We start from the raw sequence: 17128 nt of genomic DNA, 5'->3' as shown, positions 1-17128 counted from the left end.
CATGGCACGTTATTGGCCTCTGTGTAAGGATGTAGATTTTGTTGTAGAGTGGTGAGTGACCAGCTGGTAAGTCATGTGCTAGATTTAGTGGGGATGTAATCTTTTGGCCATCTGCTGAGGCACTCCCTGTGTCTGCATCCCTCTGAATTGCAAGCAAATGTTAAAGGTGAGATCGAATCCGCGGCTGTTCAGAACAGCCACGTTCCCTTTATGTGAAAGTGAGCATGTTCCCATTCAGAAGCTTTGTTAGAGGCATTGTCTGAACCTGACAGTAATTTGGCATGCCTAATTCTAATTCACTGGCTGATATGTGGTGCACCTAGTCAGAAAAATACCTTTCAGATAGTAGAGTGGACTGTAAGAATTTCTCTGTGAAATTGAAGTGTAACATTAACATATGTTCTACTGTTCTATTGTTCTAATAGATTCTAATATGTTCTAATGTTCTATCTGTTCTATCTATACTATTCTACCTCCAAACCCCCACAATGATTTTAAACCTTTTCTGCCATCTTGTGTTTTATCTTTCCTAGTCTTTCAAGAGTCTTTTCTTTCTCCAGGCTTTTGTAGCATATGGACAATTGCAGACTGTGGAAACCTGGTTTATTTACTTATTCTCACTTTTCATGAAGTCACAGACTGGACTTTGATTTGAATGTTTTCTTGTCTGTAGAGAAGCACCATAATGGTGAAGAATCTCCAAGGAAAATTATTTGTATGAACTGAATGCTTACACCAATTTTCCTTGCTTTTTAAATTTTTTTAAAATATATTTTTCCATCTATCTGTCTAATTTGCATCCAGATATTTCAAAGTAACCTGTGTACAGTCTAATAGCTTTTACCAGTACACCATAAATTAAGGTACAGTGTATGTCAGATATGCCAGTCTTTCATATTTCCCTCTGCAATTAAATGAATGTTTCCTTGCACAGTGAGAGCAGGTGCATCTCTGCATCTCCCTAATGCAGTGTTCACACATGACAGTGCAAAGCTATGGACTCCTTCCCTTCTGACTTACTCTCGTTTTTGTTTCCCATAGCTGTCCTTCCCGTGTAGCAGTGGTGTAGGCAGACTTGCCTGTGAATGGCCGGGCTTCCTGAGTTTGCTCAGAGCAGCCATTTGAAGCCAAACGGGATTTAACATCTCCCATTTGTTTACAGATATTATTTCTCAAATCTCAGAGTGCCTGTGGAAAGTGGGATGAGTAAGTCAGGACATCCCTAATTTAGATCTTTCACTTAAAAACTTCACCTTCAGCTTTCCATTGTGGCAGTACAGAAATAACTGTATCTATAAAACTTGGTATTGCTGAGTGCTTTGGATGGCTACCTTTGTTTTATTTTATAGAAATTACTGTTTTGTATGGCTTGATTGCTATCTGCCCTCCTTCTGCTGAGCCATCAGGACAACAGTGAGTTTTTAGCCTCTGCTGTGACACTGAGTGTTTAACTGCTGATGTGTCAGGTGTCTTCATATGCTTTTTGCTCCACTGTGCCATTTCTTGGTCGCTTGGCATATAGAAGCTCTGTATGAGCTGGTATGGGTTCAGAAACATCCTTCAAGCCAGTGAAACAGTTGTGCTGTGTGAGCTGCACCTGTGCTGCGGTTTTCACACAACGCCTGGGAAATGCTTTTCATTGGGCTAACAGAATAAAAACACTTCAAGTCATTCTTCTTGGGAGCTTTTTGGACATGTTACGTGAACTCACAGATGAGTTGCCAGTGCAGATGAAATGCCCAGGTCTGTGACTGCTCTTATAGATAAGCCATAACTCTGAGCTGACGGTGTGATTTGTTCTGTGCAGGCTGCCAAATGAACATCTTAAATATCAAGAGTCGAGGTCATCCTCTACAGATAGCATCTATCTTAGCTGCAGAGGCTGTGTCCATCTCTGTGTCTAGAGGCTGAATCCCTTTTTTGTGTGTGAAATATGCTGCAGCGTGTGCTTCCACTTCCCTGCAGACAACCTTGGAACTTGTTTCCGCAAGAGAGAGACTGGCTGAAGCTTACTGCAGGTCTCTCTCTTTCTCCCTTTTCCCTTTCCTCCAGCACATGCACTTCTTTCCTTGTCTCCTGCCTTTCTCCAAGGAGAGGAGATAAGCAGGTGGCTGCTTGCTCCAAGGCAGTATTTACTGTCTACTTTTGTATGATATTCAAAGGCACCTATGGAAGTGAGCAGATTGCCCTCCCCACGTCTCTGAGGTAAGACAGATTAATTTGGAGATTAAAAAGGTATCTGCATCTTCCCTCAGCCACCAGCACTGCGTGTTTTGCATGCACCATTAGCTTTAGCATCAGGAATGCTTCAGGCTCTGAAACTGGGAGAGAATGGGCCTCTGTTTTGGACCTAAGGCTTGCAGGCCTTGCAGTCTAGTTGAAAATTACAGCTCTTGAAAAGTTTATTTTAAATGATTCTCAGCATTTCCTTCTTGCAAACATCTATTGGCAAAGCAAAATTTATCAAATAGTAAGAGTGTTCTTCATCAACATACCCTTCTGCAACTCTGTTCCTGTAATTGTGTAACATCTTTTTCCCCTTCTTTCCTGCTTTCCCTTTCAACCCCCTATATTTTTCTTGGAAGTTAGACTCTGCAAAGTTTTGCTGTGTGTGTTGAATGTTTTTTTTTTTTTTTTTGAGGAAAGTTGACTACCTCTTTAACTCTCCTTTTTGCCGCTCAAGTGTATCTTCTTTTCTAGGTTAAGTATGTTTCTTCTTAGTTTTAATTTTCCACTATGAAAACTAGCTGGTGCCTAGAGATGTCTCATCTTAGTGCTTTTGCTCAGCAATACCAGTGAGGATGTGAGCTTTCAAAACAGTACTGTAAACACAATATTCCCTAGGTAAACATAGACCTTCTCCATTCAGTATGAGAAGACCAGTGCTGTTTTGTGTTCTAACCCTCTTCTGATGGAGCCCAGGATACCATTTGCTTTCTGAGCTGCAAGAGCACACTGCTGGCTCATGTTAATCTTTTCATCCATCAGGACCCCCAGGTCCTGCTCTGCAGGGCTGCTCTCAAGGACTGCTCCTTCCAGTCTGTGTGGATGCCTGGGACTCCTCCGGCCCAAGAGCAAGACCTTGCACTTTGCTTTATTGAACCTTGTTAGGTTCAGCTAAGCCCACCTTTCAAGCCAATTGAGATCCCTCTGAATGGCATCCCTTCCTTCCTCCGTGTCAACTGTGCATAAGCCATATCCAATTGCTTTTCAAACCATAATCCTATGTTTTGTTTTTGAAAGGTGAAATAGGGTACAGAGGAAGCTATGTTACCAGGTCATCAGATCTGTTAAACAGAAGAAGTGTACGGATCATTGGTTTCCAAGCCTCTGTTATGCAGTGTTCTCAAGTTAATGTGATGTCCTTTGATACTCTGTCACTCAAACGGGACCATAAGAGGGCAAAATCACTAACAGACTCCTTTTCTTCTTTTTTTTTCTCCTTACAGTAAAAAAAGCTAAACTGCAAGGACCTCCAGGTAAGAAGTGCTCTGCTTGTTCTGATCAGTCTTGTATGTAGCAGGAGTGGGTTCTGTTCACACTGCTGTATCCCGTTTTACTCTGCTTTTTTTTTTTACTGCTCTGTGCTCTCTTATGAGAGACAAAAGCTACCCCAGGAGTCCAGACAGCCTGAGTTAGGAGAAAACCTGAGCTGCATCACAGTATTGAGAAATCTCCACCTGCTCACCTGACCTGCACAGGCTATGGGTGAAGAAAGGTTTCCTCTAAGGTCACCTCTTCCCACTCCGTCTGTTGTATTTGTTCAATTGTATTCTCCTGGACAGTAGCTCTTAGGTTATATCTGAAAGCTTTCCAGTTCTCTGGCTTGTGCATGTTCTGTGGCTGTCTCCTTGCCCACATTCCATGTCATGTCAGTAGCTGTGTGTACACAAACCTACGTTTTTTTCTAGGGAAGAAAAGCTGAATGTACACAGTGGAAGTGGACATTATGTAACTTAGCCTTTTTCCAACCAAGAGCAGTGCTCAGAGCTGCAAAGTATTTGTCTTGTACTTCAGCTAAACGGAAGTGCGTGAGTGTATGGCTTTATTAACAAGCCCAGTTTCCCAGGAGGATGCAAAATAGTATGTAGATAGCTATGAGGAAATCCATCTTCCAGTGATTCCTTCTTGAGCTTCTGGTTCCTGTCAGGATATTTGAAGCTAGGTGCTAAGGTGTGCTATACTAGCTCACAGCAGTGTGAATTTTGGCAGCATTAAAGTGAGCTGTGATTTAACATATATTGAGGCACAGCAAAACGTCCAAGTATTAAAAGTTGCACATTGCTTTATAGCTACTTAGTTTAAGTCTTGTTCAAGATTTGGTGAAACTGATAGATAGGTCTGGGGTGGGAACTCTGTTCATTCTCAGATGCTGATATTCGAACTTCATGTGCGTCTGCTTGGCTGCTTTTAGTCTTACTAGCAAAAAGGTGATAGGAACTAGAAAAAAAAACTCATCCAGGTTTTTTCTTCAGATTTAGAAGACAAAGCATCTAAATGTATCCTGGCTTATAAAAATAATGAGCATAACACAGTTCTTCCGGATCAGCTGGTTTAAGCAACACGTTTTTAGCACACTCAGCATAAATCACTCTTTTCCTTCAGCCCCTGACTTATCTTTAAAGTTTATTTGTGGACTCATGGATGGAAAACAAGATAGTAACTAGGAGAACAGTTAGGTCAGAAAGAAAGAGACGGAGTGATTGGCACTAGTGCCTCATGCTCATTTATTTTAGCTCTGTACAGTCCACAAGATAGGCCCTATTCCTTCATGCTGCTTCGTAGTATCACAGTGTGGATTGAGTTGGAAGTGACCTCAAGGATCAAGTTCCAGCCCCTCTGGTTTGTCCCCCCAGGATGCAGTGTATGGATTGAAAACCTTGAAATGTTGTGCTTGTGTGATGAAATGGTATACTGAAGAAGGTAACTTTTTGCCTCTTGTTCCCCAGATAAATTCAATACCTATGTGACCCTGAAAGTGCAAAATGTGAAGAGCACAACAGTAGCAGTGCGAGGTGACCAACCATGCTGGGAACAGGACTTCATGTTGTAAGTACTGTGCTGTGCAGTAGTGAGATGGCTGTGGAGTGAAAGCATTGACACTTCTTTCAAGCTGCTTTTGTGATGCATTAAATGAAGTAAGTAGTTAAATCAGTGAAAGCAAACTGGTGACAACCTCTGTAATTTGCTTTTCTCTGGTGTACACTGACCTGTGTTCAGGGAGAGGTGAGACTGGAGATCATTTCTGTGGGGCCCTAGACTGGTGGGGGAAGCTTGTGTCTTTTAATGGTACCAAGTTCCCTGGGTTCCTGTTCTCAGATCTATGTGGTAGGGTGCAGCAGGGGCTGGCTACTCTTTTGAGGGTAAGGAGCCAGAAGCGGAATGCAGTATAACAGCTGGTAGAGCAGGAACTCACCAGTCAGTGCTGAGTCCCACAGTACTCACAGAATGTGAGCAGGGCAGCCATAAGGACCAGATGAGCTTCTGCTGTGAGACCAGGACATCAGACAAGCTCAAAGTAAGGAGGCAGCTCCAAGGGTAAGCAAGGAGTGCATGTTAGAAAGTCAGTCGTGGGTTATGTCTGGAATGGTGATCAGGGTCAGATGTAGTCCTGCAATTGCCACTGCATGGTGGCAAGGCTGAGGTTGACATGAGGAGTCAGTCTATGCTGGATCTGGGCTGCTGAGGTCTGAGGGCAGGCCTGGAGTGCAGCTGTGGCTAAGCCAGAGATGAGCACATCTGCAACTCAGCTTAGGTTACTTAATGTTATGTAGCTTACTGAAGGCCTGTTGCAGGGCTTAAATGGGGCTTCTGGGTCGTGAGAAGGTGTGAGTGGAGGCCCCCTGATGAGGCTGGTCAGGGCAGTTAAGGTCTGTGTGTGCACCCAGGACCTCTGCCCAGTGAGCCTTGTTAGCTCTTCATGCTAAGGTTTGCATATTGACATTTTTTGCCATTAACCTGCTGTCCATGGAAGTGCTTTGCAGGTCCCCTTTTGAAGTGGAGGGGCTGTCAGTCCCTGCCATGAGGAGCAGAACCAGGTTCAGCTCCCCTGGAGTATCTTTCAGAGTTACAGCCTTTTATTTTCTTTTACTTTTTTTTCTTTTCTTCTTGTGAATGAATGGCTCATTCCTATTGTATCCAATTCTGTTTCTATAGCTTTGTAAGAAAAAGTGAACATAAGTTACTGAATCCTGGACTTCAAGTGGGTTGTTGGTGTTTTTCCCTAAACTGGCATGGACTTGCTGTTAGGTTGGGGAATTGTGGTGGTTGTATTGTGCAGAACACAGCTATTGTGCAGGTTTTGAGAGGAAATGAGATGTTTATATAGCCTGTGTAGGAAGATGTGCTCATTGAGCTTAGCAAATATATCACCCAACTCAGCAGCAGTTTATTGTCCCTTGCCTGAAGTGGGAAGCTTTGGCTTATGTCTGCCTGGCTCAGGTGAGTGTAGCTGTCATAGCAGTGCTCTTCTCTCTTCTATTTTGTGGCCCTCGTTTACTTTTGGAGCAGCACCTGAGGTGTGTGCTTCTCAAAGAAGACTTTGGTGTGTCTGGTGAAACATGCTCCTGAATTGCACCATCATCTCAGCTTTACCATTCTCTGTTCCTGCAGAGTCTGTGGCTGCCACTAACATGATCCATGCAGGACTGAGGGTAAGGCAGCAGGGGACTGTGTCTGTCTGCCAAGTCACCTGCTAGTATCTGTGCTACTAACTTCTTCCTGTGGCTTGTGTTCAGCCTATGGGTAGAAACTATCTTTAGATGTGTCCAGGTACCCATGAAGCTACTCAGCAAGGATTTAAGAATGGCACTTGTTTGTGCTAGATGACTGCTCTAATTATTGCTCTTCCTCCTTCCCTTGTGACAGCTCCTGGAACTACTCTCAGATTGCAGTTGGAAGTTTAGCATGCTGTGAGGTCATTGTGCCACTGCGTAATTAGTTGCTAAGGGATATGAAAGCAGAGCATTAGCTGAACTACCTCACCATTATCTTCCCTTATTTAGCCAGGAAGCAGTGCAGTTTGTGTGGTGTTTCTTTAAAAAAAAATACATGGCAGGTGGCAGTGAGCACGTTTTGCATGATGGTGTATACATGAAGTTCTCCCAGGAAAAATATCGATTTTTCCAGTATTACTGGTTATTAGCTTGCTTTTATTCTTCCTGCAGTTAGAAAAGATTTTAGAACACAATGACTTTTCCCTGTGTGAAGGATGCTTTTACTGTCTATCTTTACCTGTTTCTATGAGGAACGGTAAAAGAATACAGTGCAACTAAGAAGACACTTTCTGTGTATGACTTTTTTTGGTTCCCAACTCCTTGTGAGAAATAACAGTTCAGAGTTTGGTGCTCTGAAGATGTTTGAAAATTGCTTGTTTACCAGACCAGCAGAACACTTCAATATTTTCTTTGGGAACGTTTTGAAGCAGATTTAAATGGGCTGCATGTTTGCAACAAGCCCTTTTGTTGTGAAAGTGCAAGCTGTAATGTTAGAACATAATGGTTTAATGAGTGCTGAAACTGTTAAAATGTCTTTCATTTAAATTTGGATGGGGGCAGGGGAGAGAAAGTGAGGAACATCAAATTAAAATCTCAGCTCTTTTGTTCTTCGAAGCTTTTCCATATCTAACCAGAAGGTGGAGAAAGGGAGACACGGTCAAAGGCAGTCAAGACCATTGTACTGAAAATCCTTGTTTTTTCTTTAATCTAGTATCCTATCCTTTGTAGCTTTGTAAAGAAACCTAGTGAATATGTTATTCTGTCAGTATATATTGAAGCAAAGAATGTGATTTTACAGTATGCCTGGAAATCTAGTCAATTTTCCTTCCCTTTGTGGCTTCACACTGATCCTGCCAACAGAAAATCTGTGATTTTTGTTACTTTAGGCTTGTCTGTGCAGCGAGATAAATGTCATTTTCCCAGCGGGCAGGCAGTGTGAAGGCAGAGCAGTGACCACACAGGTCGTTGGTCATTAGCTTGGCTGTACCGAGTAACCGTACCCAAACTTAGAACCACTGAGTCATTTAGATTGGAAAAGATCTCCGTGATCAGCAGTCCAAACATCAACCTGAGTCCCATCAGTAAACCAGGTCCTTTAGTGCCTCACTTACACCTGGGGAGAGGGACTACGCCACCTCCCTGAGCAGTCTTACAGACAAAATAGTCTCTTGTTGTGAGGAGTCTCTGGGATAAAGCTAAGATTTGCAGCGGTTCTTTCTTTGTCCAAGATGACAGTCTATTAAACATAGCAGTTAGCATGCTTAAAGCTTCCTTTTTTAAACTTAACTGCATTTGGCTGGACAGAAAGACAGCAGCAGCACTTTATGCTGGTGATGCCTACTTTAGGAATTGACGGTTGCTTGAAGAGAAATCCTGGGTTCAAAGGAGGAACTGTAACCTTTGTCTGTAAGGGAGATGATGCTGGATGCTGTATGAACAGTTTTCAGTACATTCCTTTTACCGTTCAGGCTGTGCATTTGTTGTACTTTTCTTAAGCAGGCATGTTATAAATTGTCATGAGAAAGGGAGCCATTAATGTTAGAAGGCATGGGGGAAAATGAATTTGAGATGCATCCTCAGCTCACTGAGAGTAAAGACAGCATTTCAGAGAACTTAGCACTTACTGGTTGCTTATCTGGATTGCAGTGTGTTGCTGATGTGCATAGCTCAAAGCCTTTTGGTACCACACAGAGGAACAAAGTAAAAGAGCTCTGTGCAAGAGATAGTGCTGCTGATGCAGCTATTGCAGTGTTTGGGACTGATTATCCTGGCATGTGGTAGGTTCAGAGATAGGTAATTAGTATATTTGGACCTGACAGAGTATGCTTGTGTTGCTGTGTTTCTGAGAGAGAGAATGCACCCACTGTGCATGGGATGGCTGATGAGGAGGAACAACTTGCCATTGTTTCAACTGGAGATGTATTTCTTCCTCCTGTGCACGTTGCTGTTGAGATGAGTTTCCAATTGGCGCTACATATATGAGATAGTTCAGGGTTTTATTTTGCAATCTTCATGTGGTTGAACTATGGGAAATGGGTCGCTAGAAATTAGTGTCCCCAGTAAGTATGAGCTGTCTTGACCACTCACTTGCAGAAGTTGTCTTCAGCTTGACACAGCTGTGTATAAAGTTTTGCTGGGATAATTGTACTGGCAGTGCAGAACCTAAAGTAGAACAGTTTTATGTTCAACTTCTTCCTCCCCTGTACTGTCTTTTGTTGCAGTGAGATCAGTCGGCTGGACCTGGGCCTAATTGTCGAAGTATGGAACAAAGGACTTATCTGGGACACGCTGGTTGGGACTGTGTGGATTGCTTTGAAAGCCATTCGCCAATCTGATGAGGTTAAATTAACACACAAACTTTATTTTGACAGCTCTGGTGTTGATGGGTTATGAATCTAGCCTGATGCAGATCAGGATTTTGCTTCTTGGCAGAATTTCCACTGGCAAGGCCAGTAAGGTTGAGTGAAGGAAAGGGACTGCATCAGCATTGCTTTTTTTTTTTTTTTTTTTTTTAATAGAGTTCTTTGTTTTGTTTTACTTCTTTGTTTTGAAGAAGGCCATCAGTAGCGAGTCCAAAACTGAACTAATGTAGCCATCTCTGTTCTCACAAATGATCTCAGAGATAAGGTTTAATCTGTTGAGGAACGTGTATATTTGACATGTCTGAGGTCTTCAGCACTTACTGCTTATTCTGATGCTCAAATATCTGCACATTCCTGATAAAGAGAGAGTGTTATAGTTGTCATGATAGCAGGCATATTGACTTTCAAGGCAAGCCCAGAACATGTCTTTTCTTAAAGATTCTGGCTGCAGTGTTAGAGGGTGTCTAGTCGTGCTGATATGTATTGAAAAAAAAGTAGGAGATGGGATGCACCAGTTTCTTAGCTCTCCTACCTACTTAATTTGGTAGTTCTTGTAACTAAACAGGATTTATTTTTTTTTTAACATAAAAATTCAAGGATTTTAATTAAAAGGTTATTTATTTGAGTAGGGAGAGGGAGTTTATATAGTCCATAAAAAGAAGAGTGTGGATGCCCAGCTGTGTGGTCAAAAAGTTTAGTTGATGTTTAGTTTCTCTGGCTGACCAAGTACTTTCTGGTGTCTGCCTCTGAGGAATTATCTTTGCAGTTCCGTGGAGAAGTCAGTAGTTCTGCTGTGAGGTGTTTGTGTCTTGCCTTTAAAATATATTTAGGATTTGGAAGACCAAGCAGCCAGCTCAAGCTGAATAGATGTCACTAGGTGTTAAAAATCGTAGAATCGTTAAGGTTGGAAAAGACCTCTTAAATCATCTACTCCAACTGTCCACTGACCACCAATGTTGCCCACTGAACCCTATCCCTAAAACATGTAGTGTGTTGAGATTGGTGAGGCTCTTCCTGGACACTTTTATCTTAGAAAATGTATGAGAGTCACTGCGAAAGGACATGCCAGACATGAAACTTAATCCGTGGCTTGTGATTCACAGGAAGGTCCTGGAGAGTGGTCTACATTAGAGGCAGAAGTTGTAATGAAACATGATGAAATCTGTGGAACCAAAAACCCGACTCCTCACAGAATTTTGCTGGACACAAGATTTGAACTACCTTTTGGTGAGTGCATTTCAATAACTTAGCTAGGGCATTAAGTGCATGAAGTGCATTAAGCGCAAGTGTTTGGGAGTGAATTGAGTCTTACAGTGAAGTTGTGCTTTCTTGCAGTTCTGCAGCAGTAGTTCACTGTGGATCAGATTGCTGGTGTTCATTCCTCATTTGGTGTTACCTTATGAGATAAGAATCACTGGGGAAAATTTGAAGGTCTGACTGTGCTGGAATGTTTAAACTAGCAGCAGTTTAAGAAATTATCTATAATATTTTAGGATTCAACGTTCAGACATTCATTTGTTCCTAAATGGAGAATATTTGCTACTTTGCATCTAGATACATTTGGCTCTAGAAGAGGTCAAATGCACTGCTAGAACTTTTTGAATGAGGTGTGTGTGATTGGTGCGCTTGAACCCTGCTAAAAGCACACAGTTCAGTTGTGCAACATTAGTGGTCAGAGCAGCTGAACATTAACAAGGTAAATAAAAAACTTGGTGTCATAACAATGACTGCCTTTATGGTAGTTACTTTTGGTTGGAAAGTATGGAGCGTGGAAAAGCAGCCAATTGGAGCAAATGCATCTCAAGTGTGTTTTTTAAGATCTATTTTTTCTTCCCTAATGAGGAAGGCAGACACTTAAGATCTAGAAAGGAGATTGTTGTGGTTTTTGTGTATGTCGTTCCTGCTCAACCCCTTTTTTTTCCCTGCCTTGGGCATTTCAGTATTTCAAAATTGTGTCATTGCTAGGCTCATCTCTGCTTCTTTGCCTGTTGCTTGTTTTTTTGCAAGAAAGCCCCTGGCAGCGAGACCAATTTGCATCGTGCTGTAAATGACTGGTGGAGCACTTGTGCAGTTGTTGTCATTCAGACGGCAGCTGTCATGGTTGGCCATCTGTTGTGGAAAGAAGTTAGGTTGTTTATTAGTCTCATAACTTTCCTTCCTGGTGCAAGGCGGGATGTGAGCTTTGGTCCTGCAGCACTAAAATCAATCTGAATTGTGCTCTGAGAGCAACACTGGGTATACTATTTTGAGTGCACAATCAGATGGAAGGTGGAAATTAGGCTGAACGCAGTGTTTAAAGGCACTGCTCTTTAACTACAGTCCAGTCTGTAAAAGAGAAAAGGTATCTGACATCTTAAGTTGGCTAATGTTAATGTGGAGCTCGCTCTCTTTCTCATGAGAACCCTCCTGCTGATCCAGTGCTGTCGTACTGTCAGTGGGGAGTCTATTACTGAAATTGTAAGGAAGAAGCAACTGTTTCCTTTGGAAGTAAAAGATCAGTTCTTTGGGGCAAATGTTTTGACTTCTGAGAGGGACATCACAGAAAACATTTAGATAAAGGTAAGGCTTGTAGCTCCTTCCTTCTCATTTGTGTTTGTTCTGATGTTGCTTGTAAATTATCCCTAACTTAAAAGAGCATGATTCTTTTACATTCAGTATTCTAATGAGAATTTACTTTCTTCTGCAGTTGTGCTTTTGCTTTTACATTCTGTGATTTTTCAAGTACATGAAAACAGATTCCCTGTGAATGGTTGTGGTTCAGCGCCTGAATTTGGCTAATGATGAATATTTCATGTAATAGCATGTTTTCCTCCTATTGTGATGCTCAAAACACAGGCCTCTTATTTCTTTTGCTTTAGAATCATGAATATAATTCTGAAAAATAGGATTTCATGAAGAACACCAAGAATATTAAGTAAATAACAAGAACATTGAGACTTCCGGTTTTGATACAGTTGTATTGAAGATTTTTTATCGTGGAGTGTGAAAAGTTGTTGGCTTGTCCAATGTTTTGTAGTGTCTGGGAGACAATGGGAGCTTCAGTTTGCTGTTTTCAAGGCTTGTGCTCCTCTTTGCTTGAAGTGTGCTACTGTCTTTCTTAGAGCTCTGTTTTGGGCTATTTGCCTTAGGAGAATAGCATCTGCCCATATGATCTCCAGCAGTGCTTCCCTTCTCATGATGACCATATGTCTGCTGCCATTGCTTGCAGGGTAGAGAACGAAAGGCACTGTGAGTTGGCTCAGGTGCTGTCTCCTTGCCATTGTGGTACTGTGGGACTTGGAGGTATGCAGGGAGGTAGCTCAGCCCATAGGACTACCTTTGCATCTCTCCCAGCGCAGACTGGATTTGCTGACATGTCCCTGTAGTTGAAGTGTTATCAGTACAGTCTTTTTATGCCCCACGTTTTAATACAGTGTTGTTGCATAAGCTGGAATCTGCTGCTTTAAACTCACACGGAGAACAAAATGATTCATTTGTCTGCTGTAAATGCTCATAGGTCAGCAGCTCTGTCACTGTAGACACAGGATGTTTGCAGTGACACTAAAGAACATTGTGCATCATGTTTTGTTTCCCCAGGAACGTATCCTGTCTGTTACAGATACAGGAGAATCTGGTGATATGCGTGTGTATGTGCAGCTTGTACTGCTTCCCAAGTCTGGTAAAACACATCTGTCTGGGATAGCAGCTGTAACAGAACAGTGTGATTTTTCTGTTGGCTCTGCTTTTGGACTTTTGCTTCTGGCTGTTTTATTTTATTTAGGCTAAGGATGCACACAGATGCACTATTCCAGGTTGCTCAATATGTATATCAAACACATGTTGGTGTATTTCAAGTTTATGTACACAGTGAGGGGGGAATGGTCCTAACTTCTGAATGAAGTCTGCATAGATAGAACAGATTTCTTCCTCAGCCTACTCAAGTCCTTATGCTTCAGTCTAGTCATTCCGAGTGAACAGAGCAGCCTTACCTGGTACCTCTGTCCTCACCCCCCTCTCACTGTCTCGGAGTCATAGGTGTCAGGTTAAGAAGAGCAGGGAAACTAGGGACTAGATCTGTCCATTTCCTCTCTGTTCTTGTTCAACACTTCTGTTCCTCTGACATATAGCCTTGCTCTTCTTGTTTGCTGAGCATGATATCAATGCAGTCCTGGCATCAATCAGATGGGCTCTGTTTGGACTAGTTCAGCTTCTTATCTTGTAAGCAGAAGTTAATGTAGCAGAGTAACTTGGACTTGCACTCAACTGTGTGGTGATGTAAGAGCTGCCCAGTGGCTATTGCCTTGTAAATGGTAAGGGTGATCCCTGTATGAGATATTTTCATTCCCTGTCCTCCAAAGAGCCAGCATCAACAGACAAATGATTAAGGTTTTATAAAGTGTATGGGGAAACTATAAGTAGTTAAACCAATATCTGAAAAATCAAGAACTCTCTCTCATTGGGCATTTACTCTTCTGAGCAGATTACTTCTGCTCAGATAACTTCTGAACAGATAACTCAGTTTCGTAGTTGAATTTTTAAGGTTTGCTTTGCAGTAGCTGTACTGAGATTAGTACTGATGACAAATTTCCTTAAGATAAAAAGATGTCCTAAAACAGCCATTATCTAAACTGTGGCAGACTTAATTGCTACCTTGCATAAGAAGCTGTTTTTCTAGAATAGCAGCAAACCTGTGCTAAAACACAGCTCAGTTTGTGAAAGAAGCACCTTGGATACGAGATGTAAACAACAAACCCAAGACACACGCAATGCACCTTGTTGCCTGGGCATGCAGCCAAACTGCGGCCTATGAGAAGGCCCTGGAATTTACTCTGAGACCACTGTAGCTTATTCTATGTTGATGGTAATCCATCACTTCATTACTCCTAGGTCTCCTTGCTCTAAATTGCAGGTTTCCACGATGGATGTTTTGGCTGTGACCTTTAGTCTCTCAGTTTGGGCTTTTCTTCATCATTTACAGATGTGATGCTGTCAAGGACAGAGTGCCATGGATTTTTCTTTAATATTTAGATGACTTGAGATCCTTTTTGGAGTGTCTTGTCTTCTTAAATCTCATGTGCTCAGTTCAGTTAATTGCTGACCTCTTTCTAAATCCACCCTGTTTCAGATATCCTTTGAGCGTCATCCCTGCTTTGTGCAGAGTTCATCTAAATTGTCTGTGCAACTGTGGTCTGCAACACTGATGATCAAAAGCAGTTATGCTTTTCTACAAATCCTGTAGTTGAGGAGCCCCTCTCATATTTCTCCTACCTAGTTTTCTAATAGCATGTAACAACAAAGCGATGTAGTGTACATCAACCAAGAGCAACTGACTTTGTGTGCTATGCTTAAAATAAATAACTTTGGTCTCCCTGCAAGAAAGGAGAAACAGATTTTCTATTTTCTACTTCCTGTATTCTTGACACAGATACTAAGTTTCTAGTGCCCTAAAACTTTCCCAGGTAGGGCCTATTTTGTCCTTCTTCTCTAGTTGGTGTTCTGTTCAATAGAGGTGTTCCTCTTAGAAAAGTGCAGGCATTTGTACATAGCCCATTGAAATACCTAATGCTGAAATTTCATATTCCATGAAATCTAAAAATGTTCCTTGTTGTTGTTGTTGAAAGTTGGTTGTGTTCCTTTACACTGGCTGCTATTTTTGATGTTTCGAGGTTGTTAATTTCAGAAGGGTTGAGAAGACACATCTAACTTCTCTTTAAGGAGAAACCAATTCTTGATTCGTTCTGAAGGTGTTGTAAGTGTTGTATTTTTTTGTTTATCTCAGTAGCAAGGGTGGATATAATTCTCAGTTATTTTTTAATCAGAACAATCTCAGCCGACTTCTCCCATTCTTGCCTACACATACTGTTGAGGCCATAGATGGGGTAAATTTCGTTGCAGGAAAGTAAACTCATTTAGAAGCCAAGATATTTACAGCTAACTGGGCACGAGTGTGAAGAGTTGCAAAAGATGGGAGAATTGATTGAAATGGCATTTATTTAAACATCATTTGTCAGTGTTTGGGACAGTGAGGCTTCTAGGGCTCGCGGTGCCTAGCTGGAGCAGTCTCTGCCGCTGCTCTACCATACTGTGTGTGTTCTGAAGTTTCTGCACTTGTGTAGTTTTGGCATGGGTAGCTGAAATTCGGAAGTCATTTGCCTTTCCTGATGGTAGGACCAACTGATGCTGAAATGTGGCTTAATTTTTTTTTTTTTTTTTTTCCTTTTTCCAGTGATTTTTACATCCTTTTTCCTTCATCCCTAGCTAATTTATTAATTCACCTGGACTTGAGGGCCTGAGTGATGCTTTTCTTTTAGAAGGTTATTTCCCTTGGTGTTGTGCTCCTCTTTCTCTATTCGTTAAACACAGTTTGTACCTAACTTGCCTTTTGTTAAGCTCATCTGCATCTTCTAGGGTGTCCTCAGGGAGATGAAGTCTTGGCACAGTTGCACAGTTCTGTGTTTCCTTCAAACCACTGGGACACTGCATTACTTCAGAGTGTGGAATAGAAAATAGTTGCCAAAATAAAGGTGGTAGTGCTTACTGTCTGCTGTCGGTCATTAACCTGCTAAATCTTCTACTAGATGAAAGGGTTGTTATTTCTCAGTTCTAATGAACTGCATTGTGGTAAACAAACTATGAGAGTGTGCTTCCATATGAATATGAGTGTCTTATAGCTGTTTGTTATCTCACAAAATCTAGCTTATCACCTGCAAAGGAAAACAAGACTCTTTTTTGGTATGCTTAATCCAAGTACATACATACAGTGTGCCATCTAAAGCAAATCCTTGTGCTTTTGAGGTTATAAAAGCCTCCAGAAGAGTCACTTGATCTTGCTGTATGTTATTAAGCATGTAGCAAATGTATTATGATAAAATGGTTCTTTGTACTATGATTATTTGAATTAAATATGAATCAGTCTTGTTCTTTCCTACCTTTGTCCATAATGCATTTGGTTAATTGGTTTTAAACATGAAGGCAATGTATGCCTTGAACTGTGTTATTATTTGGAACATTTATTTTCCATCTGAGTGCTAATGTAGCTAATACAAAGCAGTTACATTGCTTCAAAATTGTGTGGGTTATTTATTTATTTAGTGTTGTTATCTTGGAATACTCTCCTTGTTGCTTCTGGTGATAAATGCAAACTTGACTGGCTAATAAGATGGTGCCCCATATTCTTTTGCTGTAGATATTCCTGAAGAGGAAGCCAGATATTGGACCAGAAAATTAGAACAAATAAATTCACTGGGAGATGATGAGGTAAATATCTGAACTGAAGGGTGAATGTAGCTCTGAATGCACTATAACTTGCTTTTGTTCTTTATATTGGATCCCTGTGATGGAGATAACTATTAAATTTTCATGTTAACAAGTTTTTTGTGAACTGTTTACAGAATGGTTTCTCAGATTTACTGTTATCATTAAGCAGGTAAACGTTTTTCCCCATGTTTCTCCCCACATAGTGAGAACTGCTCTGTTGTATCATGTTACACACAAAGCAAAGTTAACAGCATCATAGGATGGCTTGTGCTGGAAAGGTTATTAAAGCCCACCCAGCCCCAACCCCTGCCGTGGGCTGATTGCCTTTTGAATTTTGATTGCCTGATTGAATTTTGAGGATCTATTTGAGTTGGTAGAAAACTCAGTCTGTGATTTGGCATGTCAGTGGTAACTGCTGTGGTGCTCCCCTGCTCTTCTGGTCTGTAACATGTCTGTGCCAGGTACTTCAGTGAAGCACAGGTGCCCTCTAGTGCTTCACTGAGCCTGTATATGCTGAAAGGTGTCCTGAGCATC

The 17128-nt window shown here is 41.5% G+C and overlaps 1 protein-coding gene across 4 annotated transcripts in view; it reads left to right on the top strand.

The window, feature by feature from the left end:
- UNC13B (unc-13 homolog B) overlaps positions 1-17128 on the top strand; it is a 205622-nt gene that overhangs the window by 20143 nt on the left and 168351 nt on the right. For all 4 annotated transcript variants that reach the window (XM_052670167.1, XM_052670166.1, XM_052670169.1 and 1 more), the window contains exons 2-6: positions 3450-3479; positions 4950-5049; positions 9218-9335; positions 10462-10585; positions 16524-16594. In XM_052670167.1, the coding sequence (XP_052526127.1) occupies positions 3450-3479; positions 4950-5049; positions 9218-9335; positions 10462-10585; positions 16524-16594 (443 nt within the window). The remainder of the gene's footprint in view (positions 1-3449; positions 3480-4949; positions 5050-9217; positions 9336-10461; positions 10586-16523; positions 16595-17128) is intronic.

This window comes from Tympanuchus pallidicinctus, unplaced genomic scaffold (assembly GCF_026119805.1).
Source record: "Tympanuchus pallidicinctus isolate F22 unplaced genomic scaffold, pur_lepc_1.0 scaffold9, whole genome shotgun sequence".
Taxonomy (NCBI): domain Eukaryota; kingdom Metazoa; phylum Chordata; class Aves; order Galliformes; family Phasianidae; genus Tympanuchus; species Tympanuchus pallidicinctus.
This window is presented reverse-complemented; position numbering and strand designations above follow the sequence as displayed.